Source organism: Saccopteryx leptura, chromosome 3 (genome assembly GCF_036850995.1).
Source record: "Saccopteryx leptura isolate mSacLep1 chromosome 3, mSacLep1_pri_phased_curated, whole genome shotgun sequence".
Lineage (NCBI taxonomy): Eukaryota > Metazoa > Chordata > Mammalia > Chiroptera > Emballonuridae > Saccopteryx > Saccopteryx leptura.
In genome coordinates this window covers 371,690,766-371,706,155 of record NC_089505.1, presented here as the reverse complement: position 1 = coordinate 371,706,155, position 15,390 = coordinate 371,690,766, and the positions used below count along the sequence as shown (strand labels likewise).

The 15,390-nt window shown below is 58.9% G+C and overlaps 1 protein-coding gene across 1 annotated transcript; it reads left to right on the top strand.

Annotated features, from left to right (window-relative positions):
• The first annotated feature begins 1,758 nt into the window (after positions 1–1,758).
• Positions 1,759–12,689, top strand: NRBP2 (nuclear receptor binding protein 2). Its single transcript, XM_066379662.1, has 18 exons — positions 1,759–2,167; positions 2,557–2,679; positions 2,773–2,874; positions 2,979–3,068; positions 3,266–3,306; positions 3,400–3,494; positions 3,610–3,633; positions 3,715–3,798; positions 3,890–3,945; positions 4,041–4,136; positions 6,441–6,573; positions 6,680–6,782; positions 6,896–6,946; positions 7,022–7,157; positions 10,345–10,398; positions 10,497–10,560; positions 10,663–10,718; positions 10,802–12,689. Exons 1-18 carry the CDS (start codon positions 2,045–2,047, stop codon positions 10,868–10,870), a joined length of 1,500 nt encoding a protein of 499 aa, XP_066235759.1. The 5' UTR covers positions 1,759–2,044; the 3' UTR covers positions 10,871–12,689.
• The last annotated feature ends 2,701 nt before the right edge of the window (positions 12,690–15,390 follow it).

Genomic DNA, 15,390 nt, shown 5'->3' with positions numbered 1-15,390 from the left:
CAATACTTCCCGCGTTTAGTTACTTGGGTCATCGCTCTCAATTTGGGGTCTACCTCCTAGTGGCTGTCTGTCCCGCTGCCAGATGAATGCACAGGGTGACCGTCTCTTGGTTCAGCTCCTCCCAGTAGGAGCTCTGGCCTTTATACTTTGCAATGAAATGTTTCTGTATGAATGAAGCTCTCTCCTTTGATTTCTGAAGGTTCATCCACAAAACTGTATCTCGTGTTTGTAGACAAGAGATTAAGCAAGGAGAGTTAAGAATGAAAAAGCTAGGATTGCAGAGATCCGTATCTAAGAATAGTCTGCAGATGGGGGTGCGGTTAGATCATGCGCAAAGCCTCCCCTGACAAGGCTTGTAGTTCAGTCATTAATCGGAGGGTGGCTAGTTGGGTAGGTGAGACAGGACCAGGCCTGGCAGCAGGTGAGTGACACTTCACAGGACTGCCAGGTGCTGGAAGAAAAAAGTGAAAGGATGCTTGAGGAACCAGCTTATGTGACAGAGAGGAGAGCATGGGAGGGGAGTGGGGGTTGTGAGTTCAAGGGAATTTTAGAAAAGAATTTCAGGGCCTGTTTCTGGATGTGTAGCCAAAGGCAGTGGTAAGGGAAGCCTCCAGGGGGAAAGGGGGTTGCATGTGATGGGGCTGGGGTCCCCTCATGGCTCCATTGTTCCAGGGAAAGGGAAGCACAGAATTAGGGGCCAGTAGTAGGTTTGGGGTCATAAACTAAAGTCAACTGGTCTTGAAACCTGCTGGTGTAGCTTCTTGTCACCCTTAGTGACTCACGTATTCCTTGTGGGGAGAGCTGGCCTCACTGTCGCTGGGTCCTAGACTTGCCCCCAGACCCTAGGGGAAGTGACCCCAGGCCGAGCAGGCTGTTCCAGACCCCATTCCTCACTGGGTCCAACCCAGGGACAAGCCCGGAGACAACCGCAGGGTTCTAGGATGTGTGGGGAAGCGGTACGGAGCGGTACGGAGAAAAACGCGCGGCTCCAAGAGCTGGGCTAGGATGGGTTTCGGGGCCTCCCTGGATGGTCCAGTCCAGTCCGCCCAGTCCACCACGCACCCAACGATGTCCCGACGGATGCGGCTCCAGGCCAGAGCTGAAACCTCTGGGTAGGGCTGCTCGACTCAGGCTGGTAGGGAGGTCTCCGCTAGACAAGCACGTGCCTGGAGAGGACGGAGGTCGGGCTCTGGACAGCGCAGCTTCTTCCACGGGCACCCCCGAGTGGGCGGGGCCTTGGGCGGGGCCTCATGGCAGGCGGGGTTCGGAGGCGAGGATGTCGATGCCGATAGGGGTGGCCTACTCTGGGGCAGGGCCTGAGAGGAGAGGAGCTCCTAGGAGCCGGGCTTGATGTCAGGCGGGACTCAAAGATGGGGCTCTCTCCTGGGGCGTGGATCGTGGGCGGGGCCGTAAACGCGGATAGGTGAGACCTAGGTGGGAGGTGTGGCCTTGGCCGGGTTGGGCGGGACCTGGGGCTCGAGCGGACCTTATATGGGGTGGAATTTTACGTCTGGCCCGGCTCAAGGATGGGGACTCGCCGATGCAGGGGTCGCGGGGCGGGGCCTTATATGAAGTGGGGGCTTCGTGTCGGCCGGGGATCAAGATCCGGAGCTCGGCTGGAACGGGAATCTCAAAGAGGGGCCGAAAACGCGGCTGGGCGTGGCCTAGGCGGGGGGCAGGCTCGTGCGGGGCGGGGCCTCGTGTCGGGCGTGGCTCGAGGGCGGGGGCTCGCCGGGGCGGGGCCGCAGAGGCCGCTAAGCCGGGCCTCCTGCCAGCGCCGCGCGGGCTCGGCCGCCCGCGGGGTAGCTCCACTCCGCGGGGAATCTCCACTCGGGCTTCAGCCCGAGGAGGCGGCTCCCGAGGGGCGGGCGGGATCCGCCTCCTCGGCCGCGCGCCCGCGCCACCCACTTCCAGGAGCGCGGGTCGGGGCTCGAGGCGGTGGCGTCTCCGCTCTCCGCTGCGCTTCTGTGCGCGGGGCCGGGGCGCGCGGGGAGCGGCGGCGGCGGCGGTCTCACGGAGCGCGGCGGCCTCGGCCCGCCGAGCCATGGCGGCCCCCGAGCCGGCGCCCAGGCGGGGCCGGGAGCGAGAGCGGGAGGAAGAGAGCGAAGACGAGAGCGACATCCTGGAGGAGAGCCCGTGCGGCCGCTGGCAGAAGCGGCGGGAGCAGGTGAGCACTGCGGGCTCGGGTGGGTGGGTCGCCGGATGCAGGAGGCCCGATACTTCTCTGCGGCCTCGAGTGGGCGACCCGCTTCTTGCCCCCCTTTGGCCTGGTTCCCATGCCCTGGTTCCCTAAGGACCAGTCTGGCAGGACTATTTCCCCGTGCCTCTGGGACCAGCCATTAGCCCCCTAGGGACCATCTTCAACCCCCTGATACCTGCTCCAAACGCTTCGGCCCAGCCCCTGGGTGCACTCAGCTCCCCCCCACCCCCACCCCAGCGCGGGCTGGGGCCTTCATCGCGGGCTTGGGCCCGTGGAAAGGGTGTGGGCAGAGATCACGACCCCACTGCCTCCGCTGACACTTCCCAGCGCACTCATATCCCCATCCCCACCGCCAGGTGAACCAGGGGAACATGCCCGGCGTCCAGAGCACCTTCTTGGCCATGGACACGGAGGAGGGGGTGGAGGTGGTCTGGAACGAGTTGCATTTCAGCGACAGAAAGGCCTTCTCCGCGCATGAGGTGAGGCCTGCGACATCGACCCCCCCCCAACACACACACCTCCTGTGACCACCTCGTGACCGCACCCCCCCCCCACACACACACACTTCCCAGGAGAAGATCCAGACCATGTTTGAGCAGCTGGTGCTGGTTGACCACCCCAACATCGTCAAGCTGCACAAGTACTGGCTGGATGCCTCGGAGGCCCGCGCGAGGGTGAGCGCAGGCACAGCTGGGGCGGGCGAGGGGCCCGCGGGTGGGGCGGCAGTGGACACACACTCCCGCAGTTGGCGGAGCCCGAGAGCCCGTCCGCCCCACAGGTCATCTTCATCACAGAGTACGTGTCCTCGGGCAGCCTCAAGCAGTTTCTCAAAAAGACCAAGAAGAACCACAAGGCCATGAACGCCCGGGTATGGGGAGTGGGCAGGGGCGGCGTCGAGGACAGGATGGGGTCGGGGCGCCACCCGGGACAGAGACGGTGCGGGGCACGGGGCACGGGGCGGCCTCAGGGACAGGAGCAGGGTTGAGCCGGGGCGGGGGCGCGATGGGGGCACCACAGACCCAGCCGCCTCTCCCCGCGGGTCCGACGGAGTGCGTCCGCCGCCAGGCCTGGAAGCGTTGGTGCACGCAGATCCTGTCTGCGCTCAGGTGAGGGTCTGGGCTGGCCCGCGCGCCCGCGCCCCCTGACCCGGCGCCCCCTGACCCGGCTCCGACTGCTGTACCCCTCCCCCTCGCCCGCAGCTTTCTGCACGCCTGCAGCCCCCCCATCATCCACGGGAACCTGACTAGCGACACCATCTTCATACAGCATAACGGCCTCATCAAGATCGGCTCCGGTGCGGGCGGGACGGGAGCGGGGCGGGGCGGGGGACCAGCGGGAACCGAGGGAAGAGGACACCGGGCGCCCCATCATATTGACCCCGCTTTCTTTCTCCCCTGTGCCCTGCGCAGTGTGGCACCGCATCTTCTCAAATGGTGTGTGGTGACCCTGGGCGGGGTGGGGGTGCTGGAGGGCCGAGGAGAGGGCTGGTCCGCTTATCCTCGCCCTTCCGCTAGCGCTCCCGGACGATCTCCGAAGCCCCATCCACACCGAGCGCGAGGAACCGCGGAACCTGCACTTCTTCCCGCCGGAGTATGGAGGTGAGTCTAGGGGGCCCCCGCTCCCAGCACGGCCTCCGCCCCACCCGCCCTGGCTCCCCTGACTCGTCGTCCCTCTTGGTCCCTCTTTCAGAAGTTGCCGACCGCACCGCTGTGGACATCTTCTCCTTTGGAATGTGCGCCCTGGAGGTACTGGTCCCACCGTGTCCTGGCCTCCTCCCACTTATCCTCCCACATCACACCTGTGCTGTCCCTCCGGGTGCCTGACCTGGCCCTGCCCTCAGATGGCTGTGCTGGAGATACAAGCCAATGGAGACACCCGGGTCACAGAGGAGGCCATTGCTCGTGCCAGGCATTCGCTGAGTGACCCCAACATGCGGGTAAGCAGCTTGTCTACTCCTCTAGGTAGGGCTGGTGAGGTGAGGTGTTTTGAACAGGCCTGGAGGTGCAGCCTGAAGTTGCTGCTGAGGCATGTACAGTGACCCCACTAGGTCCAGTACCAGGAGGGCCTCACCTGAAGTGCGTGTTGAGTTCTAGGCCTGAACACACTACGGGCACATCTCTCAGGTCAGGGAAACTGGAGACATAGTGTGCGGGCACTATTGTGATGCCCATTTTATAGATAAAGAAACCAAGGCTGCCTGACTGGTGGTGGCACAGTGGATAGGGTATCGACCTGGGACACTGAGGTCCCAGGTTCAAAACCCTGAGGTCACTGGCTTGAATGAGGTCATAGACATGATCCCATGGTCACTGGCTTGAGCCTAAAGGTCGCTGGCTTGAAGCCCAAGCTCACTGGCTTGAGCAAGGGGTCCTGGCTCTGCTGTAGCCCCCCAGTCAAGGTACATGTGAGAAGCAATCAATGAACAACTAAGCTGCTGCAACTACGAGTTGATGCTTCTCATCTGTCTCCCTTCATGTCTGTCTCTCTCTAAAAAAAAAAAAAAAGAAGAAGAAGAGCCTGACCAGGCAATGGCACAGTGGATAGAGCGTTGGACTGGGATGCAGATGACCCAGGTTTGAGGCCCTGAGGTCACCAGCTTGAATGTGGGCTCATCTGGTTTGAGCAAAGCTCACCAGCTTGGACCCAAGGTCGCTGGCTCAAGCAAGGGGTTACTCAGTCTGCTGTAGGTCCATGGTCAAGGCACATATGAGAAAGCAGTCAATGAATAAGGTGTCGCAACGCGCAATGAAAAACTAATGATTGATGCTTCTCATCTCTTTGTTCCTGTCTGTCCCTATCTATCCCTCTCTCTCACTCTCTGTCTCTGTAAAAAAAAAAAAGAAAGAAAGAAAGAAAGAAACCGAGGCTCAGAGAGGCTAAGTACTTATCCAAGGCTCTAGAGCAGGGGTCCGCAAACTTTTTACACAGGGGGCCAGTTCACTGTCCCTCAGACCATTGGAGGGCTGGACTATAAAAAAATCTATGAACAAATTCCTATGCACACTGCACATATCTTATTTTAAAGCAAAAAAACAAAAAGGGAACAAATACAATATTTAAAATAAAGAACAAATAAATTTAAATCAAAAAGCTGACCAGTATTTCAATGGGAACTATGCTCCTCTCACTGATCACCAATGAAAGAGGTGCCCCTTCCGGAAGTGCGGCGGGGGCCGGATAAATGGCCTCAGGGGGCCGCATGCGGCCCCCGGGCGGGCGGGCCGTAGTTTGGGGACCCCTGCTCTAGAGTGAGTAGTGAAGCCAGTGTTTGCACCAGGTCTACCTGACTCCATGTCCTTGCTTTATGGCAGGGGTCAGGAACCTATGGCTCGCGAGCCAGATGTGGCTCTTTTGATGGCTGCATCTGGCTTGCAGACAAATCTTTAATAAAAAATAATAATGTTAAAAATATAAAACATTCTCATGTATTACAATCCATTCATTTCCTACCGCTCATGTTCATGGTTGCCTCCGGGACATCAAATTTTTATTGGATAATGCATAACGTACATGGGTCGTTGTATGGCTCTCACGGAATTACATTTTAAAATATAATATGTGGCGTTCATGGCTCTCTCAGCCAAAAAGCTTCCCGACCTCTGCTTTAAGCTATCAGGGGACAGGCTAGTGGTGATGTGGCCCCAGGTGACGGGGGTGGGGGAAGATGGGAGGGGCAAAGGGAGTATGGGATGCATCCACAGCCTTTCTGGCCAGAGTCTGGGGACTCTCTGGCTTAACCACGTGGCCTCTGAGGATGGGGGAGGGAAGCTCTGGGGCCGGGATGGGGCTGATGGGGAGGTGGAGCCAGGATAGACAGGAGGAGCTGTGTAGGGCACGATGGGGGCCGGGGACAAGGACCCCTCAAGGTTACCTTAGGAGCTAGGCCTTAGCTGAAGCAACCAGAGGAGAGGCAGGCGGTGGTAGGTGGGCTCTTGCAGGGCCACATGAGCATGATCTGATGACACTCTGTGCAGACTTCCTCTGTGAATCGAGGATGACAGCACCTAACTCCCCTCCTCCCTGGATTTTCGTGACATTTGAGGGAAGTTTGGGCCCAGGGCCTGACTGTTCTGTTCTGGCTGCTAACAGGATGCCTCTCCCTGTGCAAATTCCTGAAGGAAGGCTCCACGGGAGGTTCGACCCCTTGGGGCCTGGGGACTTCAGGGCTTCCTGTCCTCCCACTGTGGGGCCAGAGCAAAGAGACTCCACGAACGGTGGCCTTTCCTTTCCACGCCCCCAGGAGTTCATTCTCTCCTGCCTGGCACGTGACCCTGCCCACCGACCCTCTGCCCACAACCTCCTCTTCCACCGCGTGCTCTTCGAGGTGCACTCGCTGAAGCTCCTGGCGGCTCATTGCTTCATCCAGCACCAGTGTGAGGGGCAGGCGGTCTGGGGTGGGGGTGTCAGGGGCCTGGGATCGGGAGGAAGAAGGGACCCGCGGCTCAGGCTCTGCACCCTGAGTGTTCCTGTGGCCTGCAGACCTCATGCCTGAGAACATGGTGGAGGAGAAGACCAAGCTGATGGACCTGCACGCAGTCCTGGCAGAGATCCCCCGGCCCCACCAGCCCCCCCTGCAGTGGCGGTGAGTGGCAGGTGCCCCGAGGCTTCCCTTTTCCACCTGGCCAGCCCCCACTTAGTCCTGCCCCCCTGGCAGGCCGGCCAGCCACCCTCATGTGCTTCTTACGCCTGTGCCAGGTACTCAGAGGTCTCCTGCTTGGAGCTGGACAAATTCCTGGAGGATGTCAGGTGAGAGCTGGTGTGAGGCTGAGGAACAGGCGGCTGCCAGGCCTGAGCCCCTGGCTATCCCTGCTGTGTCCCCAGAAACGGGATCTACCCACTGATGAACTTTGCTGCTGCTCGACCGCTGGGGCTGCCCCGTGTGCTGGCCCCACCCCCAGAGGAGGCCCAGAAGGCCAAGACTCCTACACCAGAACCCTTTGATTCGGAGACCAGAAAGGTGAGTCCCCCCACCTTCCCAGTGGGGTGTCCTTCACACGCTTGGGCTTTGAGACACCCCCCCCCAGCCCAGCTCTCCTCCAAGCTGCCAGAGACCAGATCCTGGCTAACATCTCCGTGGGGGTTGGGGGCTGTTAGAGAAGCTGGCACGCCCCCTTTCCCAGAGATTCCTTGCACCCTGCAAACCCCCCTCCGCTCCCCCTTGCTTCCTGTCCCCATACAAGCTGCTCCCTTGATCCTACCAGCCCCAAGAGCTTTCCTCTGGGAATCCCACCTGCCCCTGGCCCTCTCTGACCCCCTCTGGGAATTCCACCTGCCCCTGGCCCTCTCTGACCCCCTCTGGGAATCCCACCTGCCCCTGGCCCTCTCTGACCCCCTCTGGGAACCCCACCTGCCCCTGGCCCTCTCTGACCCCCTCTGGGAATCCACCTGCCCCGGCCCTCTCTGACCCCCTCTGGGAACCCAACCTGCCCCGGCCCTCTCTGACCCCCTCTGGGAACCCCACCTGCCCCGGCCCTCTCTGACCCCCTCTGGGAACCCAACCTGCCCCGGCCCTCTCTGACCCCCTCTGGGAACCCCACCTGCCCCTGGCCCTCTCTGACCCCCTCTGGGAACCCCACCTGCCCCTGGCCCTCTCTGACCCCCTCTGGGAACCCCACCTGCCCCCAGCCCTCTCTGACCCCCTCTGGGAACCCCACCTGCCCCCGGCCCTCTCTGACCCCCTCTGGGAACCCCACCTGCCCCTGGCCCTCTCTGACCCCCTCTGGGAACCCCACCTGCCCCTGGCCCTCTCTGACCCCCTCTGGGAATCCCACCTGCCCCTGGCCCTCTCTGACCCCCTCTGGGAACCCCACCTGCCCCTGGCCCTCTCTGACCCCCTCTGGGAATCCACCTGCCCCGGCCCTCTCTGACCCCCTCTGGGAACCCAACCTGCCCCGGCCCTCTCTGACCCCCTCTGGGAACCCCACCTGCCCCGGCCCTCTCTGACCCCCTCTGGGAACCCAACCTGCCCCGGCCCTCTCTGACCCCCTCTGGGAACCCCACCTGCCCCTGGCCCTCTCTGACCCCCTCTGGGAACCCCACCTGCCCCTGGCCCTCTCTGACCCCCTCTGGGAACCCCACCTGCCCCTGGCCCTCTCTGACCCCCTCTGGGAATCCCACCTGCCCCTGGCCCTCTCTGACCCCCTCTGGGAACCCCACCTGCCCCTGGCCCTCTCTGACCCCCTCTGGGAACCCCACCTGCCCCTGGCCCTCTCTGACCCCCTCTGGGAACCCCACCTGCCCCTGGCCCTCTCTGACCCCCTCTGGGAATCCACCTGCCCCGGCCCTCTCTGACCCCCTCTGGGAACCCCACCTGCCCCGGCCCTCTCTGACCCCCTCTGGGAACCCCACCTGCCCCGGCCCTCTCTGACCCCCTCTGGGAACCCAACCTGCCCCGGCCCTCTCTGACCCCCTCTGGGAACCCCACCTGCCCCTGGCCCTCTCTGACCCCCTCTGGGAACCCCACCTGCCCCTGGCCCTCTCTGACCCCCTCTGGGAACCCCACCTGCCCCCAGCCCTCTCTGACCCCCTCTGGGAACCCCACCTGCCCCTGGCCCTCTCTGACCCCCTCTGGGAACCCCACCTGCCCCTGGCCCTCTCTGACCCCCTCTGGGAACCCCACCTGCCCCTGGCCCTCTCTGACCCCCTCTGGGAATCCCACCTGCCCCTGGCCCTCTCTGACCCTCTCTGGGAACCCCACCTGCCCCGGCCCTCTCTGACCCCCTCTGGGAATCCCACCTGCCCCGGCCCTCTCTGACCCCCTCTGGGAACCCAACCTGCCCCGGCCCTCTCTGACCCCCTCTGGGAACCCCACCTGCCCCTGGCCCTCTCTGACCCCCTCTGGGAATCCACCTGCCCCGGCCCTCTCTGACCCCCTCTGGGAACCCAACCTGCCCCGGCCCTCTCTGACCCCCTCTGGGAACCCCACCTGCCCCGGCCCTCTCTGACCCCCTCTGGGAACCCAACCTGCCCCGGCCCTCTCTGACCCCCTCTGGGAATCCCACCTGCCTCTGGCCCTCTCTGACCCCCTCTGGGAATCCCACCTGCCCCCGGCCCTCTCTGACCCCCTCTGGGAATCCCACCTGCCTCTGGCCCTCTCTGAGCCCCTCTGGGAATCCCACCTGCTCCTGGCCCTCTCTGACCCCCTCTGGGAACCCCACCTGCCCCTGGCCCTCTCTGACCCCCTCTGGGAATCCCACCTGCCCCGGCCCTCTCTGACCCCCTCTGGGAATCCCACCTGCCCCGGCCCTCTCTGACCCCCTCTGGGAACCCCACCTGCCCCGGCCCTCTCTGACCCCCTCTGGGAATCCCACCTGCCCCTGGCCCTCTCTGACCTCCTCTGGGAATCCCACCTGCCCCAGCCCTCTCTGACCCCCTCTGGGAACCCCACCTGCCCCTGGCCCTCTCTGACCCCCTCTGGGAATCCCACCTGCCCCTGGCCCTCTCTGACCCCCTCTGGGAACCCCACCTGCCCCGGCCCTCTCTGACCTCACTGCCTCGGCTTGCTGACTCCCTGAGATTTGTGCCCTGGTATCTCCTCCAAGGCCCCTGCCTCCCCTGCGCCCCTCGTTGTGTTTCCCCAGCCTCTCCTCTTGCAGGCTCCCTCCTGGGTCCCTCCTGGCCAGGGCCTTCCTGTCCCCTTTTCCATGTCCACGCCCACGAGGTTCCAGAGGCTCTGGATTTGTCCTTGGGTGTAGCTCAGTGTCACTGCCTGGGCCAGGGCACCTCCAGTCTCCACCTGGATGCTCCCTGCCTCCTTCCTTCCTCCTGGCTCCCCTCCACACCACAGCCACAGTTCATGCCCTCACAGCCAGAGCTGCCCACAGAAATCATGGGGTCCTCAGCCCACCCACCCAGCCCCGCCCCTCTGAGGCCGGGTCCTCCCATTGTCCTGGGCCACTGCTCTGCCATAGCCCCGCTGACCTCTGCCTTCTGCTGCTTCCCACAGCTCCCTCTTTGTTCAGGTGCTCTCTCCACCCGTGAAAACTCCTTCATCCTTTAATGAGAGTGCTTTCCTAGGCTGCCCTTGGAGATTGTCCCCATTTCTGGTCCTTCCTGTCCCTCTGGGCCCCTTTGAGGAGCATCTGCTCTTGCTCCTCAGTGGCTGAGTATGAGCCTTTGTGGGTGACCTTGGCCCCCCCCCCCAGGTGATCCAGATGCAGTGTAACCTGGAGAGAAGCGAGGACAAGGCACGCTGGCATGTGAGCGGGGGCCCAAGGCCGGGGCAGGGAGGGGGCGGTGGGGACGGGGCTGGGGGGCGGCCCCCTGCAGAGCCAACCTTCCTCTCCCGCCCCCTCAGCTCACTCTGCTTCTGGTGCTGGAGGACCGGCTGCACCGGCAGCTCACTTATGACCTGCTCCCAAGTAGGCTGGGCAGGGGTCTGGAAGGGGGACCCCGGGCCCTGGGGGGACTCAGGGGGCGCGGTGGCCTCACACCTGGCCCCGCCCCCTGCGCCTCCGCCACAGCCGACAGCGCTCAGGACCTCGCGGTGGAGCTCGTGCACTACGGCTTCGTCCACGAGGTGTGCAAGCCGGGGCGTGCCCAGGTTGGGAGCAGGAAGTCTGGGCCACACCCCATACCTAATGTCACCCTCTGGCCCTGCAGGACGACAGGACTAAGCTGGCTTCCTTCTTGGAGAGCAGCTTCCTCAAGTACCGTGGAGCTCAGCTGTGACCCGCACCTGATGGCCTACGTGGGGAAGCCAAGCACTGAGGGTCCAAGGACCGGGGCTGCCTCCTGCCCACGTGCCTGGGGGCTGAGGACCCAACGCCTGCTAGTGAGGGACCTCCCATCTGCTTTGCACAGCTGCTGAGAGGTCCTGGCACAGGGGTGAGGGAGTGGGGTTGGGCCCATTAGCCAGCTGGGAAGCACGTTAGGCTGCACACATCCTTAGGACCAGGATCCCTCCCCCAGCCTGGCTCCACAACTCACCATTCCTTTCTGCCTCCTCCCTTTGCTGCCCAAGAGTCCCATCCATTCCACCCCAAGATGTCTGGCCAGTGACTGAGCCCTCCAAACGGGGGGGGGGGGCACTTTGCAGGGAGCCACAATTGCGGGGGGGGTACTACAGGCCCACACAAGGAACTCCCACCTCAAGTCAGTGGTGAGGTGCCGGCAGGTATCACACACGGTGCCGGGTACTGAGCAGGGCCATGCCCTGGAGAGAGAGGTGGACAACACTGACACTCCACGGGGCCCCCCATTCCCAGCATCCCCATCCAACCTCCGCCCTGTCTTTGCACTGCTCTGAGGCTGAGACTGCCACCTCTTCTGGGGACACCCTTCCAGCCCCTGCAGTCCCTCCCAAAGACTTCTTTTTTTCTCCCACTTTGTCTGGCCTGGCGGGGTCAGGTCAGGTGTCCTCCCTGCTCCTCACTGTGCCCCCTCTGAGCTCACTGCCCCCAGTGACCTCCCTCACCTCCTTTGAGGCAGCTGCCTCCCCAGGTCCTGCCTACCATCTCCCCTCCCCCCCATTACCCTAGACTCAGTTCTTTGCAAATGTACACACTCTTAAAACATTTTCAATTGCATGTATAAATTTAGTGCATTCGGGGCTCTGTTTAAGCATTTCAAATGCCAAACCAAGAAAGCTGACCATAGCATCAGTTGTCTATTGCTGCTTGAAGAATTTCCCACATAATCAGTGGCTTAAAACAACTAATTTATTATAGTTCTGTAGGGTCGGAAGTCTGGTCCAGGTCTCACCAGACTAAAATCAGGGTATTGTTAGCCAGCTGCATTTCTTTCTGGAGTTTCTAAGGGAGAGTCCAGTTCCTGCTGCTTCAGGTTGGTTTTTGGCTTGTGGTGTCAGGTATGGTGCTGGGCGCTGGGCAGGAATTCATTTCCTTGTGGTGGTAGGGCCAAGGTCCCCCTTTTCTGGCCTGCTGTAACCTGAAGCCCGTTCTCAGCTTCTAGAGTCTACTACATCCCTTGGCTCATGGCCCCATCCTCCATCCTCCAAGCCAGCCACAGTGGGTTGAGTCTTTCTCATGAACCATCTGTCTGGTTTTCTGCAGCCAGAAAAGCTTTATGTAATTAGGTTTCATTCACCTGGATAATCCAGGAAAATCTCCCCATCTTAAGGTCCTTTTGCCATGGAAAGTAACATTTACAGGTTCTGGGGATTAGGGCAGGGACATCTTTGGGTTCGGGGAGGGGGGGGCGGCGGAGGGGTCCATTACTCCACCTACCATATCACCCTAACCAAACGCAAGACAAAACAAACTTACTGAGGCATAGTAAATAAATTAAGTGTGCAAATAGAGTGAATCCTAAGTTATAGACATTTCAACACTCTACAAAAGTATTCAAATGCTCACACCTTTCCATGTAGAATTACAAATCTAAAATAATTTACACACCTAGTTGAAAATCGTGATGCTAAGCTGTCTGATTCACATCATCTTAAACAGTTTGATGTCAAATGTGTAACACATTGTGCCAGTGATTAAACTGAACTCAGAATTCTACATGCGACCATTGCTTCGTTTAATCAAGCCTGTGTTTGGAGTTTTCATTTTAACTTTTATCTTTTCAAAGTTATATGCATATTGTTTTTAAAAAGTGGAATGGATTTTTTAGGCCAATATTAAATAAATAGTCAATGCAGTCTCCATACCTGATCCTTTCCAAATTCACTCTTAGCTGTTTCTTCATTTAAAATCCATGTTTCACAGAACCACGCACATAATTTTACTGCTTCTTATTGCTTTTCCAACGTTACCTGTTTTTCAGCATTAGGTGTCCCCTGCTGGTGTTTTCTGGGAGGAAGGGGGAGCTCACTGGCCTCAATCCCCTGCACCAGTATCATCCCAGTGTGATGAGTATTATTACTGCTTCACTACCACTGGTCTTAGCAAAAAACAAGGTGTTCGAGGATTATACTTGCTTTCTTACACCGCTTTTTTGTTTTCCCTGGAGTTAATAACTGCCCTTTCTTTTGGGTTTACTTATTTTCTATTCATGTCTCAATTCATCCGGACATTCTCCTGCAGGAGGGTAAACCTTCTCTCAGTATTTGGGGTTTGTTGCGTAAATGACTGCTCCACTTCCTCTTCTCTTAGAGTCCCCACCATGCCCGCTCTGCGCCCCAGGCTGCTTGTTCCTGGGCCACTGAGTCAAGCTGGCCCAGCTGTCGGCATGGCTACCCTCTCGCCAGCACCCTGGAGCTCCTCTGGTCTTGGTACCTTGCTTGCCTGTTTGAGGAAGAACATATTCCATGTTTTCTGGGAGGGGATGCATGGAAAATTGAGTCTGCCTGTTTGTTCTAATAGTACCCTCACCTCTGCTCATCGGTGTGACCAGGTACCTGTGTTTGGCTAAGTGAAGAGTCATTTCATTCTAAGACATGAAAGGTATCATATTCTAGTCCCAAGAGCTGTGTGCCTTTCTGGGTTCTGACCCTCTGTCTATTCTCTCTCTCTCTCTCCATCTTCTCCTCACCCCGCTGCTTTGGAAATCCTCAACCACATGTCTTGATGCAGACCCTCTTTCATTGATTGTCCAGAGATCCCCATCCTTCAGTTCTATATCATTTTCTTTATTTGTTTTTCTGTGGGTTTCTCCCCTCTCCTTTGTTTCTGGAGCTCCTGTCATTTAAATGTTGGGCTTTTCTTTTGAGAGGTGTCATACATGGTGGTTAAGGGTCCAGGCTCTGGAGCAGTTCTGCTTCTCCCTGCTGCACACTGATGTTGGTCTGTGCCTCCACTTCCTCATCTGTGAAAATGAGGACAGTAATAGTACCCACTCCAGGGGCTGCAAGGATCACACGAATCGAGGTATGTAAGGAGAACAGTGCTCAGACACAGCACTCTGAATGCCACATTACATACGCATTTCACATGGAAAGCTGCTACCAGAGTGCGGGTGCTTGTGGTCCCCCAGCCCATGGTAGGGGCAAGTGAATCCCAGTCACCCACCCCTTCATCCATCCCAATTATGGTAGCCTCAGGTGCTAAGCCAGGTCTAAGTACTTGAGTACTGACCAGCAGCATAACGATAACATTCTCTATTTGCTAGCTGCCTGGTTTTGCTGTTATATGTGCTTGAAGGTTTCAGCTTTATCTTTCCTGCTGTCTATATTGTTCATTTTCCTCTCATATTTTTCTTTTGTAAGCTCTCTTTGTAATTTGCTGAATGTTTTCTTTATGGCTTTTTTTTTCTTTATAGCTTCTTGTTCTTGTTTTTGGATGCAACACCCTCTCCAATATCTCTGAGGATATAATTTTAGCTTTTCTTTTTCTTCTTGCTTTATTGTCTCTGTTCCTTTTGAGTCCCTTTTCCTTTGTCTTTTTCCTCTTCCTCAGGTGTTGTTGATCTTGGGCTGCCCAGTTGCATTTAAGAGTAAGATGGTGCTCTGGCCAGTTGCGTCAGTGGATAGAGCGTCAGCCCAGCATGCAGACATCCCAGGTTTGATCCCCAGTCAGGGCACACATGAAAAGTGACCATCTGCTTCTCTTCCCTTCATTCTCCCCCTTCTCTCTCTCTTCCCCTCTCACAGCCAGTGACTCGATTGGTTTGAGCATCAGCTCCTGGCACTGAGGATAGCTCAACTGGTCCAAGTGTTGGCCTCAGGCACTGAGGATAGCCCAGTTGGTTCAAGCATCAGCCCCAGAAAGGGGTTGCTGGATCTTTGACGATTTCAGATGTCGGGGCGCGTGTAGGAGTCTGTATCACTATCTCCCCTCTTAAGTGTGCCGCCCCTCTCACTTAAAAAAATAAAATAAAAAAGAGTAAGATGGTCTTAGCGGGGTGGAGGGGCTTGTTGACTGGTGAGCTGATACCAGGGATCTAGCCAGGCCAATCTCCTGAGCACCCCACCTCCACTCCCAAATGTCAGTTTTTTGAGCTGGGAGCTGCTGAAGAGGAACTCTCCTCTCTGAGAATCCTGGTGACACAGGCTGGGAAGCCAGACTTGGAGCAGGGGCGGGGGGGGGGGGGCTGTGGAAAGGGCAGGAGTCTCACTTCTCCACTTTCACAGCAGGACATGCCCCAGTGGCCAGCCCCCAGAGCTCCTCTGGCTAGAGCTCACCTCCCTGCCACTGCTGGGATAGAGGTCTGGGGTCTCCCGCTTTAACCAACTGCACTTTCACACGTGATCCCTTGGACATAAGTGCAGTCTGCTAAAACTGCTCCCCTGTCCACCTTCCTCCAGCTCCACAATATTCGACCTCCTTGTTTTCATAGGTTTTTGC

Bases quoted from the DNA above. Each gene is read 5' to 3' on its own strand.
- NRBP2 (XM_066379662.1), top strand. From the start codon at position 2,045: ATGGCGGCCCCCGAGCCGGCGCCCAGGCGGGGCCGGGAGCGAGAGCGG. The intron at 3,946-4,040 runs GTACTGGTCCCA...CCCTGCCCTCAG, and splicing joins TTGGAATGTGCGCCCTGGAG to ATGGCTGTGCTGGAGATACA. The intron at 10,719-10,801 runs GTGTGCAAGCCG...CTGGCCCTGCAG, and splicing joins ACTACGGCTTCGTCCACGAG to GACGACAGGACTAAGCTGGC.